Genomic DNA, 17932 nt, shown 5'->3' with positions numbered 1-17932 from the left:
TCACAATGTCCTTCACGACTTTGAGATCCGATGGGCAGAATTTCTTCTCTGTACTATGGGCAAAATACATGAAAAGAACACGTTGATCAATCCCTACGCAGCCTCAGTATATTTTAAACAATCAACCATAAATTGAGTCACAAAAAGCAAGCTCGATATCATAGATTGATTACGCATAATCCACCTATAATGACACATTGTCATCTGGATAAAAATGAACAATCAAGCAACATGACTCCAACAATCTCACAGCTTATTTCAGATCATATTCATAAGTTATGTAACATCCCAACCCGAAATAATAAAAAAAATAATCAGCATTTGAGGTGAATTGGAATTATGCTAACCACGATGATACAATAACTACATTATCATCTAGATCTTAGCACCCTTTCTTTTTCGACCTATGAACTTAAAAACTAGCTCCTCTCTTGAAGAAGAAGATTAGAGATGATGTTAAAGAACCCTAGCACTGAGGAGTGATCGGAGGAGAGACAAGACTAATGAGAGAGAGAGTTACAAGTATGGGTTTTGGCGACGTATCAATGAGAGAAGAGAGACGTTATTAAGTTTTCCTGAAGCGAGAGGAAACTTTCCCCCCTCTCTGTCTCCTCCCGCTCTAGAACTTCCCCTACCTCCTTTTCTTTCTCTCTTTTCCTTTTTGCCTCCCCGAAGACTCTCGACCTTTCCCTTCCTCTCTAGATTTGCCATGTGTCAACAAAAAAATAATAGCACGTGTAAGCTTAGAGACCTACATATATCTGTTATATGAAGATAGAATTCATTTAAATTTCTTCGAATACACATTGATAAAATGAATTTCTTCATTTAATTGAAATAACTAATTTATATTCGATTCTTTTATTCACTTCTCGAATCTATTGAGATAATAAGAAAATATTTATTCTATTTTCTCATGGTCTCATATTCTTTGTTAATAATTTCTTATCACTAAACAATAATATAATATGCAAATAAAATTATTTATTTCTAAAATATCTCGGGTATTACAAGTTAACAAGACGTACATAAACCATGCATACAGCTTGGGGCAACTCAGGCACCCATATATAGATGCATTGTCTAAAAGCAGGTTCTAGTTATTGATTCCTTCATTTCAGTCTGAGCGGTTGCACGGTGTAGGCAGCCGTCCAGGCTCCCAATTTCCTGTAGGACAATTCCAAGACAGGTGGGTACTAGATTCATTACAAACGACACAATCCATCATAATAGCTCTGTACACACCACTGCTACAATTTTCAGACCGACACCTCCGACAAATCTTTACAAATCCCTCCTGCAGTGGTGCATCATCATGCACGATTAAGCCTTCAGGGTTCAGCAGCTCTTTGTAGTAATCTGGTTCTGGTACTGTAGGGCCATCCATAGACAGTGTTTTTGCAACCAATGATTATCCTTCAAGCTAGCTAGGATAATCTTGGGTGGTACATACTTCCTCCTCACAGACCTTACAAACCACACCATACCAAACAGGCTCCTCACTAGGAGGCGCCGCAGACCTCCCATATCCCCTACTGTATGAACGCACCATGTAGATCCGAAGGAGCTCCGCCGCTGGGCGATATGGTATTACCCTTGGTGCCATACTCGTGTCTACATGACATTGATTAATACCTGTAGGAAGGTCAAGCAAAACATCGCGGTGACATGATGCATGTTGATGGGTGGCATGACAATCCTGCAAGTTAGAACCCTCTTGGATGCAACCCACAACACAACCACACAGCCCACAAACCAACTGAAACCATTTTAACTTGTCAACAGGACCAGCGAGCGGAACCAAGTCGTAGATCTGACGGAACTGGTACTCTGGCCATCTCGTGTCTTCATAACCTGGCAGCTCAAAAGTACTTTTGTCCTTTTGACGCTTCAATTTTTCAGCCGTGACTTCACTACAAACATCCAAATAACTCTCCATTTTTTCCCATTTCTTTGGCTTTCGATCATATGAAGAAGGGGCATCAGTTGTAGATTTTCTTTTTCCTTTACCTCCATCACATTCTCCATCAATATTAATGACATCTACATCATCAACTTTATCATGAATCTTTACGTGAACATCCGTGTTTAGAAATCTATGCTCTAATTGACGCTCCTCATCAGAGTTTTGTGGAACTTGGCCAGATGCATAATGCATTTGACCTGTTGCAGTAGTGGTGTTGAATATTTCACCTAGAGTTTCATAGTGGGCCAAGCCTTTAAGCCGAAATTTCTTCATCTTTGGCTTTTTCTACAAATCATAGAAATCACTAAAATTAGATACCAAACTATGTTGAAGTCAATTAATGAAAGGAACTACGGAAATCTATGGCTTGACATATAACAATACCTGAAGATAATTATCCCAAACATCTGGAGATGCAGTTACTGTGTTGGATACAGGATCCCACCCAAATCCTGTATGCTCTAATAAATCTGAGAATTCACGATGTAAAATGCGTAGCCTATTAAATTTACCAGTGAGCTGGTCAAGAGCAAATCTTTTGCCTACTTGTGCAAATAATTCATCACCTATCTCTGCCCAAGTTTTTGCTTTGAAAGTAGATGCCTGCAATTCCCCTTTCTTCACATGTTCGTACAATATGTCTATAATTATTTCTTCCCTTTTGTTAGACCAGTCAGCTGTTTCCTTTTCATTATCATCATCAACATTCTTATTCTTGGCAGAGGCTATCTCCTTTTTTTTTTTTTGAGGGGCCATCTACTAGAAAGAAAGACAGGAAAACAATATCTTAAAGGTATTACAAGTATTCGTTGGTTTTGGGTAACTATACATCTAGATTCTAGACTAAGTGTGGTAAGCTATAAAAAAATACAAATAACAGACCAAACAAATACAAATAAAACCTACGGGATTCATGATTGCAAATTATGGTCAAGCTAAGCATCAGTATAACCCAACTTCAAAATTTAAAGACCTTCATATAATAGACCAAACAAGTGCAAAGAAAACCAAACGGCAGGGGAAAAAAATTCGTACAACACAAGTCAAATTATAAGAACAAAGCATAACCAAATTGAATGGAGATCAACATTGTCAATCGATAAACCTTGAACCCTAAAACATATGTAGGTATTCCAAAACTTAAAACCTAAAACATAAACCCTAAAACACAAACCCTAAAACATATACTTGCATAATTGTTTTCTAGAAAGCAAACAGATTTGAATACAAAACTCATAGAGATTTTTATAAGAGCTTCTATGATTACTTAAGAAATACATACCGTAGCAAGACAATGATAGCGTTAGCTCCTCTAATTCAAATCGTTCTCTGTATGTATATAAAAAAAAATCGCAAGTAATGAATATAAAAGGATTTTTGATGAAGACCAAGGTCTGAAAATCAAAACCAGTAGGTGATGGAAGAAGAGAGCAAAGAGAGAAGATGGTGACTAGAGAGAGACCTGAGAAGAAGAGAGCGACGTGAGAATATGAAAGAAAGCACGTTCTTTTTTTTCTTATTATCTTTGTTTTGGAAAATATATTTCCGTGTTTTCAGAAATATGAGAATGAAAAGGTGAAAACGTCTATTTATCGTTTTCCTGTTTTACGAGTAAAATAAAAAATCATTTTCAATTTTTATTTTCTGCATTTTTAAAAACAGACCAACAAACGCATTTTCAAGCCATTTTCATTTTATAAAATGAAAAAATGACTTGAAAATGTTACCGAAAGCCACATAATTATTTTTCTTTATTTGTTTTCCTCAGCGAACGATGATGACAAGAAACTATTTGAGATTTCACAATTTTCAAATATCTATTGTACCGCAGCCGACGCAGTTGAGCCTTGGGATCGGATGTACGAATATGTGGAAAAAGCGGCAAGAGTTTTGCAAATTTGAGTATTCCAATGCGAACCTGTGTATATATTTGAACCTTTATATTCTTGTGTAGGTGTCCAAGGAAGAACAAAGGACGGGGAACACTACTACCGCTGAGTTTGCTAAGGACATGCTTTATAAGCACTGTTCTGAATGTGAAAAAGAGAGACGGACGTCAACTTATAATTATGAGGGTATAATAGTTGGGTGGCCAACTGGAGGGGTAATGATTTAACAAATTTTTTTGTTTTTGTTTTCCTATACAGTTACATTGATACTTGTTCGATGGCTTCTTAGTTCAGTTTGGTTTTGTTTATTTAGTTACTTTTGCTGTATTAGCCGAGTTTTTCAGCTCTTTTAATTCTCTTTAGTGGGTTTGTTATATTTTGGGTTGTAGCTGTGAGTTGGGCTTGATGGCCGCCTTTGTTTTCTCTTTGTAGCTCCTGGTTTTTCCTTTGTGGCCCATGCCCTGCTTTGGTTTAATAGATGTTTTATATTAGTCCAAAGAAAATAAAAAAGTGCGTTAACACCGCTTCTCTTGCAAGTTGGTCAAATGTATGAGTTCTAGGTCATCAAGAACAAACCTGGACATCAAGAAAGTATTGTGGATGATTGCTCTACATCGATATTTAAGAAAGTTGCCACAGCGGGAAGTGGCAGCCAGCATGCAGCCTCTCATATTGATGTAGAACGCCTTGCAGAAGAATTCGGGATGAAATAGTAATTATCTCTTTATTTTAAATATGCTTATAAAGTTCACAATTTTTGCTTTTGAATTGTATCAGGCCTACACTAAAAATTAGGGCCGCACATTGCATAGCCGTTACAAATTACTTTGCATTCCATCGCATTTTATTTGTAACCAAGTATGACAAAGCGAGAGCGGAGAAATACTTTTTAGGCGGAGACGAGCCGGATCTTGGGAAAGTTAATTCGCCTGACGAGTTTCTTGCAGCCCTCCATGTGGTGATAATAGGCGGAACAAAATGTCGTCTAAGCAGAAAGTCAAAGAGAACAATCGATTTGATCCGTCGGATGAAATAGATGGAAAAGAGAATGAGTGTGTGCTTTAAGCAGTGATACAGACGCTTGGGTTGTAATTGAGCTCTATGCTTTTACTTTGTTATTTTTGAATACTTCAAGAACTCTATTACTTTCAAGAAATTCAGCAGCTAATGCTTTTCCTTCTTTAATTAGTTAACCTTTTTGTTGTTTTTTCAAAAAGAAAAGTTGTTTTGATAGCTACTGTTGGAGTCAATAGCCATAAAATGGCACAGGATGCCTGCGTTTAGAAGAGCTTCGATGATTACTTAAGAAATACATACCGTAGCAAGACAATGATAGCGTTAGCTCCTCTAGTTCAAATCGTTCTCTGTATGTATATAAAAAAAAATCACAAGTAATGAATATAAAAGGATTTTTGATGAAGACCAAGGTCCGAAAATCAAAACCAGTAGGTGATGGAAGAAGAGAGCAAAGAGAGAAGATGGCGACTAGAGAGAGACCTGGGAAGAAGAGAGCGACGTGAGAATATGAAAGAAAGCACGTTCTTTTTTTTCTTATTATCTTTGTTTTGGAAAATATATTTCCGTGTTTTCTGAAATATGAGAATGAAAAGGTGAAAACGTCTATTTATCGTTTTCCTGTTTTACGAGTAAAATAAAAAATCATTTTCAATTTTTATTTTCTGCATTTTTAAAAACAAACCAACAAACGTATTTTCAAGCCATTTTCATTTTATAAAATGAAAAAGATGACTTGAAAATGTTACCGAACGCCACCTAATTATTTTTCTTTATTTGTTTTCCTCAGCGAACGATGATGACAAGAAACTATTTGAGATTTCACAATTTTCAAATATCTATTGTACCGCAGCCGACGCAGTTGAGCCTTGGGATCGGATGTACGAATATGTGGAAAAAGCGGTAAGAGTTTTGGAAATTTGAGTATTCCAATGCGAACCTGTGTATATATTTGAACCTTTATATTCTTGTGTAGGTGTCCAAGGAAGAACAAAGGACGGGGAACACTACTACCGCTGAGTTTGCTAAGGACATGCTTTATAAGCACTGTTCTGAATGTGAAAAAGAGAGACGGAGGTCAACTTATAATTATGAGGGTATAATAGCTGGGTGGCCAACTGGAGGGGTAATGATTTAAGGACATGCTTTATAAGCACTGTTCTGAATGTGAAAAAGAGAGACGGAGGTCAACTTATAATTATGAGGGTATAATAGCTGGGTGGCCAACTGGAGGGGTAATGATTTAACAAATTTTTTTGTTTTTGTTTTCCTATACAGTTACATTGATACTTGTTCGATGGCTTCTTAGTTCAGTTTGGTTTTGTTTATTTAGTTACTTTTGCTGTATTAGCCGAGTTTTTCAGCTCTTTTAATTCTCTTTAGTGGGTTTGTTATATTTTGGGTTGTAGCTGTGAGTTGGGCTTGATGGCCGCCTTTGTTTTCTCTTTGTAGCTCCTGGTTTTTCCTTTGTGGCCCATGCCCTGCTTTGGTTTAATAGATGTTTTATATTAGTCCAAAGAAAATAAAAAAGTGCGTTAACACCGCTTCTCTTGCAAGTTGGTCAAATGTATGAGTTCTAGGTCATCAAGAACAAACCTGGACATCAAGAAAGTATTGTGGATGATTGCTCTACATCGATATTTAAGAAAGTTGCCACAGCGGGAAGTGGCAGCCAGCATGCAGCCTCTCATATTGATGTAGAACGCCTTGCAGAAGAATTCGGGATGAAATAGTAATTATCTCTTTATTTTAAATATGCTTATAAAGTTCACAATTTTTGCTTTTGAATTGTATCAGGCCTACACTAAAAATTAGGGCCGCACATTGCATAGCCGTTACAAATTACTTTGCATTCCATCGCATTTTATTTGTAACCAAGTATGACAAAGCGAGAGCGGAGAAATACTTTTTAGGCGGAGACGAGCCGGATCTTGGGAAAGTTAATTCGCCTGACGAGTTTCTTGCAGCCCTCCATGTGGTGATAATAGGCGGAACAAAATGTCGTCTAAGCAGAAAGTCAAAGAGAACAATCGATTTGATCCGTCGGATGAAATAGATGGAAAAGAGAATGAGTGTGTGCTTTAAGCAGTGATACAGAGGCTTGGGTTGTAATTGAGCTCTATGCTTTTACTTTGTTATTTTTGAATACTTCAAGAACTCTATTACTTTCAAGAAATTCAGCAGCTAATGCTTTTCCTTCTTTAATTAGTTAACCTTTCTGTCGTTTTTTCAAAAAGAAAAGTTGTTTTGATGGCTACTGTTGGAGCCAATAGCCATAAAATGGCACAGGATGCCTGCGTTTAGAAACGGAATACTTCTTTGGGCTAGAAAGAGAGGAAAAAGTAAATACCAAGTGCAAATGTTGGAACAGAATGTTGCAAAATATACTCTTTTTGTCAAAAATGGATCCTTTCCAAGCTAAATTACTGGACTGAATTGTGTGTCTCCTTAGAGTTCGCTAACTTTTCTCTTAGGCAATATTACATATACATTGACAATCGGAACATGGGGTACAGGATCCTAAATAATCATTGATTTGGTACTCCCGGCATCTGCATTCTTGACTTGTCTTTAGTACTCGGTCTTGGTTCCTCAATCATCAGATGTTGAGCGCAATGAATGATTGCGCTAATTTAGAGATCGTGGATGCACAGCAAATTGGCTAAATCTTGTGAACAGTATATCCAACTTCCTCTGATGTCATGTTCTCCTTCCAGTGTTCAAATTCAGTTCCACCAAACACCACTTGCTTGATTCCAACAAAGCTGCACAGCAAAAAATTTGAGAAAATAGAGGCTTTAGAAGCATTTCAATCCTAGCCGGCATCAAAGAAACAATAAGTAAAACAGGACAACAGTTGGCTGAAAGGAGAGAAGGACGCAAATCCTAGATGTCACTGCTTATGTAAATGTCTGACTATATTCCCACTTGTCCTTCACACATCAAAAAGTCTAATTATGTGAAGGAATCAACAATTAACAACTATTAGTCTCTGGAAATGCTCATTACTACGACATGACTATGTTTGCAGTAGGTTCAAAAGATCATGTCTTATACATATAGGTTTGCATTGTTGGAAAGAAGAAAGGTGAATAAAGAAACAGATAAGATATAGGGATTTAAGGAGCATACTCGGAGCTTATCTGAGTCAATGCATTTATCAGAACATCCAGTATCAGTGGCTCTTTAGTACCGATATCCACCCTGTCAATAACTATATCCCATAGGTGAGTAAGAACCATCTACGCTTCTGTCTGCAAGTGTATAAGAGAATCAGCATATAACTAACTATCAACATAAAGCCTGAAATTGTGAAGGATTATAACAGTTCCACAATTCAAGATGAGCTACATACCAAACACGTCCCAAGTTGTCTTGAATCTCAAGATCTCCAATATTGTAAAATGTGGTTGGTGTCACATTTGCTCCCTGAATGGGATCATAACTTGGTCGTTTATCCAAAGGGGATTGTGACAACTGCATCAGTAACAGTTCAGTGGGTGAGTCCATAAGGGTCAAAACTCAAAAACTCGCATTTTATTTTCCAAGCAAGAAGCTTGCTATAAAGTCATCAATGATATATGCACGCGTTACCAGCTACGAGAGATTTTTACTGAAATTTTAAAGATGGATTGAAATCTTACTTGCATATTCATGGAATTGCATCCACCCAAGCGTCCAATAATGTGCCACGATCGAATAGTCTGGACACAAGACATATCAACTAAATTACTTCATATCATGTTTTTTTTTTTTTTTCAAAGGAAATTACTTCATATCATTCTTGGAGGGATGTATTATCAAGTTAACATAAGTTTCTTACATCCGAGATTAAGGAAACATCTTGTTCCAAGGGAATGTTGTAGAACTCGAACCATATGTATGAATTTGAGAATCCATAGCTGGTAAAGCAGGAGCCAAGAGCTAAGAAAAAGTTAAAAAAAGAGAGGCACTGATGACCATTGTTATAGCTGTGATTGAACACACAAGACTAATATCTTGACAAAACACTACATGAGGTTAGTTCTAGGCATGAGAACAAAGGGTTCTTGTTGAAATGATAACATATTGCACAAAAGGCATAGTAATAGATAAGATGACCCACACACACACACACACACACACACACACTCCTAGAAGAGAATGCTCATATTGATTCTTTTAAAACAAACTCGCATAATTCGGAAGAACCATTATGAGCTTTCTTCTCCACTGAGCAATATGAGCTTTCTTTTCTGGGAGAAAGCTCATATTGATTCTTTTAGAAAAAACTCGCAAAATTCTGAAGCGCGCACACACACTCTCCTAAAAGAGAAAGCTCATATTGATTCTTTTAGAACAAACTTGCAAAATTCTGAAGAGCCATTATGTCATTTGCTTATGTTAAAATTACAGTAGGTACAAGCTAGAAAATGGACTAAAACTCACAAGAACAAATTGCTTTCTGTTCCTACATCATCTGAACTTACTCATTGAATACCACTCTCATGGGTTCCCCTGACCCCGATTTTGTATGCAATATCTTGTTCCTTTTCTTCCTCAACCTCTCCTCCATCTGCAATCATGTCAAACCCTTTCAAGCTCACACCTAAAAACTCTTCAAAACTCAAACCAAAACTGTAAAAAAGACAAACTAAAACCACCATTGCAGAGAAAGGACTCACCTTGGACCTAGCCTTTTGTGGGTCATCAAGACATGCACCCATTATTTCAGCAAACTCAGGGTCTCGATCAAACTCCTTCCCTTCTCCTCTCCCCATAAACCCACTCCCACTCGAAAACCCATCTTCACCTTCACCCTCTTCATCACTAAAGCCTCCATCTTCTCCTTCACTCTCTTTCTGGGTCCCCAACTTTAAACGCCGACCCGCTTTAGCCACCAATACACTCGTCTTGGGCTGACCATTACAGCTCCGAAATGGACCTCCGACGGCCCAAAACGGCGGCGAGCAGTGTTTCTGGCGGGAAAATAAGGATAAGGGAACCCTCGGAGTTTGCAGAAAAGGCGCGCAGCTGTGTAAGACAGCCATGGTTATAGCAAAAAGGTTCAGTCTTTAGCCAAAAAACAGAAGAAAGCTTCAGTCTAGAACTCCCTCTGTAATACTGGGTTTTAGTGTTCGAAGCTGAAGAGTGAAAGAGCATATGAAACCAGAGACCCGGAAAAGGCCCAAGCTTTTCAAACAAGGACGACCCAAGTTCACAACTTTTGGGCCTTAGGCCCACGATGGTGGTGCAGCCATCACAGTGAAAACCGATGGCTATACACAGAAAGGTTTCGAGTCCCGCAGTTTTTAGTATTTTTTTTTAACTCTCTGTCAAAAAACAGAAGTGAGAAATTGGAAGCAAAACATGGATTTGCTTCCGGGAGGAAGTTCAAGCATGGTAAAGAAAACCGGGTTCAGGTCACTGAAGCTGGTGAACATAGAGATGGACCAAGTTCTGGGAGACAAGCCCGTCGGAGTTGACTATGGCAGGCTTGATAATGGTCTCTCTTACTATGTTCGTTGCAATTCTAAGCCCAAAATGAGAGCAGCTCTTGCCCTTGCTGTTAAAGTCGGGTATGTAATGCTTTCTTTACTGCTTTTTGTTCATAATTCAAATTGAAATTTGGTTTCTTTATCTTGTATTGGGTGTGTTTATATGTTTCTTGATTGTTATTGCTTGGTTGAGTTGTGTTTATGTGCTTGAATTAGTGGTCTTTTCAGTTTTGGGGTTGGTTAATTTGGCATTAGTTTGAGTTTTCTTGGTAATGGGTATGTGGGGAAGTGTTATTTATGTGTTTTGGACTTTTGGTGTAGAATTATTCATAATGTGATTGACCCAGAAGAGAATTAAGTGTGGTTTTAATCATACATGCTAAAAGTGAGCAATCTATTGCTTAAGCAGAAAGAAAGATTCAAACTTTGTGTATGCCTGAATGTATTAAGGTTTTTGATATTATTGGGATCCTGGCAGGTCAGTTTTGGAAGAGGAGGAAGAACGAGGAGTTACCCGCATTGTTGAGCATCTTGCTTTCAGTGCTACTCAGAATTACACGAATCATGATATAGTCAGATTTCTTGAAAGTATCGGGGCAGAATTTGGCGCTTGCCAGAATGCAGTGACATCGGCTGGTGACACTGTTTACGAGTTATTTGTACCCGTTGACAAGCTTGAACTCTTATCTGAGGCCATTTCTGTCTTGGCGGAATTCAGTTCTGAGGTATCAACCATTTTTACCTTGTTCAGTAACCCTCAGCAATTTTTACTTGCGTTTAATTACTGCGAGTGTGCAGATTCGTGTCTCAAAAGACGACGTGGAAAGAGAAAGAGGCGCAGTTATGGAAGAGTACAGAGGGAATCGAAATGCTACGGGAAGGATGCAGGATGCACATTGGCTTTTGATGATGGCTGGTTCAAAGGTACTGCTACTAAGAAACTAATTATAATCAACCACTTTGTCAGGAGATTTTTTAAATCCATCATTAGCCATCACTTGTAATGTTTGCATGTACTTATTCTGACTATACAATTAAGTATAAGATTTAGTTTCATGTAAACTTTAGTTTATCATGGCGCAATGCACCATGCACCATGCAACTTTGATAGAAGGTTGCAACATGGAACTAGTTTTTACAGAAGTTTTTGAACTTTGTCTAAACTTAAAAGGATGTTGCAAACCTAGTAATAGCTGAGTGAAGTTCTTTGAGTTTGCTATATTATGTGAGGATGACTATGATTTTTAGGTGAACGTTTTTGGTTTTTCTTTTACAATTTCTACCAAACTTATGTTATTCTTTTAACTCTATCTTGATTGCAGTATGCTGAGCGTTTACCTATTGGATTAGAAAAGGTAATTCGAACTGTTTCTCCTGAGACTGTGAAGCAATTTATCAGAAGTGGTACCATTTTAGCAATATGGCAGTGATAGCTGTAGGAGATTTCCCTGATACTGAGGTCAGATGTCATTGACTTGTTAATTTTCTCATTTGAATAATAAGCATAGTCTGTAGTCAAGATGTCTTAACACATTCTCTTTCCATCTCAGACTGTAGTTGAGTCGATAAAGAATCAATTTGGGCATAAAAGTTCTGCACCTGAGCGTCCACTTATACCAACATATCAAGTTCCATCTCATGAAGGGCCACGTTATTCTTGTTTCATTGACTCTGAGGCAACTGGGGTTAATACAGGAATAAATCTTAATATCGTTTGTGTCAATTGATGTTCACATTAGCAAAAAATGCAAGTAATATATGTAGAACTTGTCTTTTTACATATTGAATTTGTCGTGTTGTAGTCTGCAGTGATTATTAGCTATAAGACTCCAGCTGTTGAGATGAATACAGTGAGGGACTATAGGGATTTACCGGCAGAATCAATGTTCCTTTATGCTCTAAACCAGAGGTTCTTTAAAATAGCTCGTAGAAAAGATCCACCCTTCGTCTCATGCTCAACTTCCGCGGATGTTCTATTTAATCCCTTGAAGGCGTACATGATGACTTCATCTTGTAAAGAAAAGGGAACAATTCAGGCCCAAGAGTCGATCCTGATTGAGGTATGTTTTTCATCCACTATAATTACTATACTTGATTTTGTTCAATTTTAAACTAATTATTCTAACACCTAATGTTTCAGGTTGCCAGGGTACGGCTGCATGGGTTTTCAGAACGAGAAGTGTCTATAGTTCGAGCTTTACTGATGTCAGAGATTGAATCTGCATATTTGGAACGCGATCAAATGCAGTCAACTAGCTTGTGAGATGAATATTTACAGGTATTTCCATATTGTAGTTCCTTATCTTTGATATTTAAGGACTTCTGGTATTGATTTTGAAAAGTTATTCACCATTATTTTTCTCTGGCAGCATTTTCTCCGTAATGAACCTGTTATTGGGATTGAGTATGAGGCTCAACTCCAGAAGACTCTTCTACCTTGTGAGTCCTTGCAGATCCAAAATGTATTGATTTCGCAACTATATAACAATATATTGCTCTGCTCATCAAAACTTTTATACTTGTAGATATAACAGCAGCAGAGATATCCAAATATGCTGAGAAGTTACAAACATCATGCAGCTGTGTCATTAAGACAATTGAACCACGAGCTTCTGCAATAGTAGAAGATCTGAAAAATGTTGTATCTAAAATCAGTGCTCTTGAGGAAGAAAGAATCATTTCTCCATGGGATGAAGAACATATTCCAGAAGAAATTGTTAGCACAAAACCTAATCCAGGGTAATGGTGGACCTTAACTTCTCAGCTTTGTTTTATCCTTTTTTTTTGTGTGCTTGTTATTCCTCTTCTAGTTCATGTAAGACTCACTTCTCTATTTAAATTTCCTGAGTTTGGTTGCATCCTTCTTGATGTGTCTGTTCAGAGTTTGGAATCTTATATATTTTACACTGGTTATTAGCTTGTAATTTCTTTCATACTGTTTTTGCGAAAATTGTAGTCATGTATTCTTAGCTTCTTTCAATTATTGTTTCAGGAATATTGTGCAGCAATGTGAATATTCAAATATTGGAGCTACTGAATTGATTCTATCAAATGGCATGAGAGTTTGCTGTAAGAGTACAGACTTTCTTGATGATCAGGTACAACTCTTTGACAGCAATGCAATATCTGTGAGTTCAGAACTTATCCAAGGAAACACTGTCTATCTGTCCCTCAGTTCTTTGTACTTGAAGTTATGAACGCAAGACAATATTCATCATTGTAATGGATCTCTGATTTGTACTGGTAGGGTAAGAGAAAGAAAACTCTACTTGCAATGCATGAAATGAACAGTTATTAATGTTAAAACTAATCGATGAGGTGGATATGACAGGAAAACGAATGGTATCTTCTACAAGTCTTAAATGCGATGACCTCACAGGACTGCCATTCACTTTTCCTAGAACCATAATAAGGTATACAACAGTACAAACATACACACTGGAAGAGCATATTGTATTCATATTGGTGGTTGAAGGTGTTTCAAATGTGAGACAGTTGCGATGCCTTAGAAAAAGAACCATTATGTAATAGTGGTTTAATTAAGCAGCATCCCAACTCTGTTTGAATGTTGTTGATTTCTATATTTATAAATGTAAGATATCCCTAGATTTCTTCACAGTATTACTTGAACATGTTATCGCATGTCTGAGTATTTACTACCATTTGGATTCAAACCCCTGCTAATTGGATGTGCTTGTAGAGAAGTGGTACCGCAGCCCTATGGTGGAAGAACAATGCTCTGTCCAGCTTTGCTTTCCTGTGGAGCTGAATAATGGAACCATGGTGCATGGGAAAACATGTGATGTTTCATGATATGGCCTTTGAGGAGTTCGATTTTACTGATGATTTCTTGCTGGGAAAAACCCATCAAATGGCAGGTAGAAGATATTCACGTTGTTGGTTTCCTGAGCAAACTTCTTGAAACGAAAATAATGCAAGTTCTCCGGTTCTAGCATGGACAGGTTAATTATATCCCGGAACTCCTGATCGTTTTTATTCTATTATTCATCTTCATCTTTGGTTCAACTCTTACCTCTATGCTGCAGATCTACACTGTGGGTGTTTCAGTATTTCTTGGCGGTAATAAGCCTTCCAGAACTGCTAATGTTCGTGGAGATATAAGCATAAATTTTTCTTGTGATCCAGAAAATTTTCTTGGCAGTAAGAAGTTGAATTGCTTTTCACAGCGGCGAGTTGAATTTCAGGTGGAAGAGAGGAACTTACGGCTGACGGCGGTGGCGGAAGATGCGGCGGCAAAGAGTGGTCCGGCTATATAGTGGAGCTGACAGAGTGATGCTTTGGAACGAAGAGCAAGGAAACCGGCGGTTGTGAGGTTCTACACTGACAGAAGAAGACATGTTTATAATTTTAAGAAAATAGTGTTATAATTCAGAAATTAAAAAAATAGTGACTCAATTTTTCTAAATGACAGGGAAGAGGACCGAAATATGTTACTGAAAGGCTCTGTTGAGACAAACATGGATTTGTCATGAACATATAGGAGGTAGGATGGACACTTGGTCATATTTAGTATGGATCGTACATGGACACTAGTTAGAATTGGTGACTCTCCTAGAATCAAGTTGGGCTCTGATCAATCTTCCGGATGCAATCACACTATGAGATAGTGAATATGTATTTCTTATAGTGATTGATAGAGCAAGGCTTGAGTCCCTTTATATAGGCATACAAGAATTAAGAACCTCCCATAAAGATTTCTAATTCTTTATTGAATATGCATAGAGCTTTCGGCTTTCCTAAATCATGTTCTGTTAGGGATAATTATTCCCTTGATGAAATAGGTATGCCTTCCTTATTGACTATGATTCCTAGTCAATCTTAAGATACTAGAGTAGAACTTACCATTTTATCTCGATTACCTTTTCCACAATGATTGTAAGAATCACCTTTTGAACAGCTTGATACACTTATCTTTCTTCAACTCTCTGAGCGAAATGCCGCACAAGGGGAGGAAAAGAAGGGAAAAAAAAGAAGAAGAAGTTTTCACAGACCCTGCACCGTATAACTGTGAGATCACCCAAGGTTGTCTTCCACATCCATGGGTTACGGACGAACAACTCATGAGCACAAGTCCCTCATAAAATCGATCAGAAAGAAATGCACAATTGCCACTGAATGATAAGCAAAAATAGTAATACATTTTTAAATTCATCTCATATGTGATTTATACGGTAATACACATCACAACCCGCAGTTTGGATTCTGCCTCCATTTAATGGCCTATGCTAGCAGCTCGCTTTCTCCCTCCCAACTCAAACATCAATTGAAGCGAAGTTAATTGGGTTCTTAAATGAGATCATCAAAGTGCTGTCATCTCAGTTTCCTTCACTTTAGCTAGGAACAAAGCAGCTAAAACGCTCGAGGTCAATTTATTTTTTGTTGAGGGGTACGGTTCAGTATTTCGCTATTGTTACTTGCGAGAAAAACTGTCATTGTGGTTGATCAACAGTCTAATGAACTTGATTATGATTATAAGACTTATTGTCATAACCCTGCAACTTATCATCTCTGTAAAATCTATATGTTCCATCTTAACTGTGATCTTGGTATTTAAGTTGACGACATATTACATTGACAATGCATGATCACCAGAATCTCTTTTAAGTTTTAAGCCACTAGGACAATCACTGTCTTTTGTTTAGACTCTTTCATACACGCAGGATTTTATCCGTTTTATCTGTTTCACTTAATCTTGTACTTGCTCGAGTTGTTTCGAAAAGCTTGCCCTAGTGTCAAGTCGGGCCCATCTCCTAGCAAACTTGCTCTTAGCCATGGCTTGTAGCTCTAGCTGCTCTACTGGTAGCGAACATTTACTTCACACGTACACAAAGCGTTATTAAGGAAACGTAAGCTAGCTAGCTGTTAATTTCTCCTCCTTAATCTGCATAGTACAGTTAGTACTGATCCATGCATGGAAATCCCTGAAACTAACGGTCATGTTTGCCCCAAGAATTTTAGGTACAAGTCAATATCGAAAAGACTAGTAGTTTAGCATTATACCCCATCTGTCCCAGAACAATTTGAATTGTTCCTTTGCTAATTATAAATCCATCCATCCAGAATGAGCTTGTGTCTTTTGCTAACATGGTCGAACGCTTTCAAAGCTGGCAAGGCCATGTGAAATTTGATGTGATTGTGCTCAATCACAAGAAGAAGTTAATATTTATATATAGTAGGATGCACGCTCTCTCTAATTTGCCTAATTCCTCTGTCTCCCACAGTTTTCGGTTCTGGTATATATGGTCTATCCCACATATGCCTTTTTCATAATTTTATTTACATATTTCAAACGGTTTAATATATATCCTTCATTTTTGTAAAGTTTCAAATTCCTTTTATAACCTTCTTCTCAACTTAACAAGAAAAAAAGGTAATCTTCCAATTCTCATCTTCATCTACTCAACGGCAAGATGTTATAGAAGACCAAACTTTTCATAGCATGTCTTTGTATTCCTTCTGGGTCTCCCATGCCTATCCAAATACCTTCATCAACTTATAGTTTATGTCCTGTTAGCATTTTTCTTTTCTTCATCATCATATTGAGAAGGCATGTCACCCATAACCATTCTTTGCATCTTTGAAATGGCTATGGCTATGCCCTTCATAATCTGGTTCATCACTACCATCTCTCTTTAATTTGTGGGCGTATGCATGAAGATTGTATTTGTATATAATCCACTAGCTAATATGAGTCCAAATTTAGTTGGTGTTGTGTACTGGCCGGTGTGGTACAACAAGAAAGAAGAGAGAAGTTTGGAGGGAGTAGAGAGATAATAGATGGATGGAGGGAGAAGAGAGAGGCGGAGAAAGAAAGTGTGCGGGCTAGAGGTTGTAGAGAAGAAAGAGGAGGGCAAAAGAGGAACAATTTGGGAAAAAATGGCAAAAAAGAATTGAAGGTTGTGTATTAAGAAGTTAAAGATGTGTTAATAAAATTTCTCTTCCAATTAAGCTAAACCAGCCCATGACAACTCACTAATTAGTCAACAAAAATACCTAATTTCCAACCTTTTGTGATAATGGCCAACACTCAAGAAGCTTGTATATATGGTCCACGATATATATATATATATATATATATATATATATATATCAGTTTCACCTGCTTGAAGTTAACTTCAATTAGCAGTAGCTGCGCGCTACTAGGGTTTTGTAAGCAGTTTCGTGTTTGTTCCTTTCACATATCTAGACGTACCCGGGATAAAACTCTCTTCAAGCTTTACTTAATTACTTGTTACGTTACGAAACTGAATTTGGTGCAAGTTCAATAGTTTAGGACGACCACAACATAAGATGCTAGATAACAAGAGAGAATATTTACGCCAATTAAACAGAAGTATACGAAAGCTGCTATATATTATGGTGGGTCATCTAGTCGAATTTACCCAGGAAGTACAAGTCACCTGGGTTTGATTGATGTTCTAAATGGGGTACTATTCATTTCAGAATTACAAACGTTGTCATACTCATATATTCATTCAAGAACATGATATAACCCCCTGGACCGGATGTCGTCTCTGCAGGTGAAACCTAATTAATTTTACGTCGGTTTTGTGCTAAAACCATGT

General features: G+C 37.5%; 1 protein-coding gene and 1 pseudogene across 3 annotated transcripts; one reads left to right on the top strand and one right to left on the bottom strand.

Annotated features, from left to right (window-relative positions):
* Positions 1–7233: 7233 nt before the first annotated feature.
* On the bottom strand, positions 7234–10038 carry LOC112187301. 3 transcript variants are annotated; one of them, XM_024326044.2, is made up of 7 exons: positions 9534–10038; positions 9339–9424; positions 8693–8771; positions 8514–8573; positions 8225–8346; positions 8002–8073; positions 7234–7634 (listed from the first exon to the last, which is right to left on the bottom strand). In XM_024326044.2, exons 1-7 carry the CDS (start codon positions 9897–9899, stop codon positions 7532–7534), a joined length of 888 nt encoding a protein of 295 aa, XP_024181812.1. In that variant the 5' UTR covers positions 9900–10038; the 3' UTR covers positions 7234–7531. The 3 variants fall into 3 exon arrangements, 1 of the variants encoding a protein (XP_024181812.1); XR_002931049.2 differs by having other exon boundaries at positions 7558–7634; positions 8002–8123; XR_005806484.1 differs by having other exon boundaries at positions 7558–7634; positions 8002–8083.
* A 111-nt stretch (positions 10039–10149) lies between these two features.
* LOC112187302 lies at positions 10150–15108 on the top strand (annotated as a pseudogene).
* The last annotated feature ends 2824 nt before the right edge of the window (positions 15109–17932 follow it).

Source organism: Rosa chinensis, chromosome 2, assembly GCF_002994745.2.
Source record: "Rosa chinensis cultivar Old Blush chromosome 2, RchiOBHm-V2, whole genome shotgun sequence".
Classification (NCBI taxonomy): domain Eukaryota; kingdom Viridiplantae; phylum Streptophyta; class Magnoliopsida; order Rosales; family Rosaceae; genus Rosa; species Rosa chinensis.
This window is presented reverse-complemented; position numbering and strand designations above follow the sequence as displayed.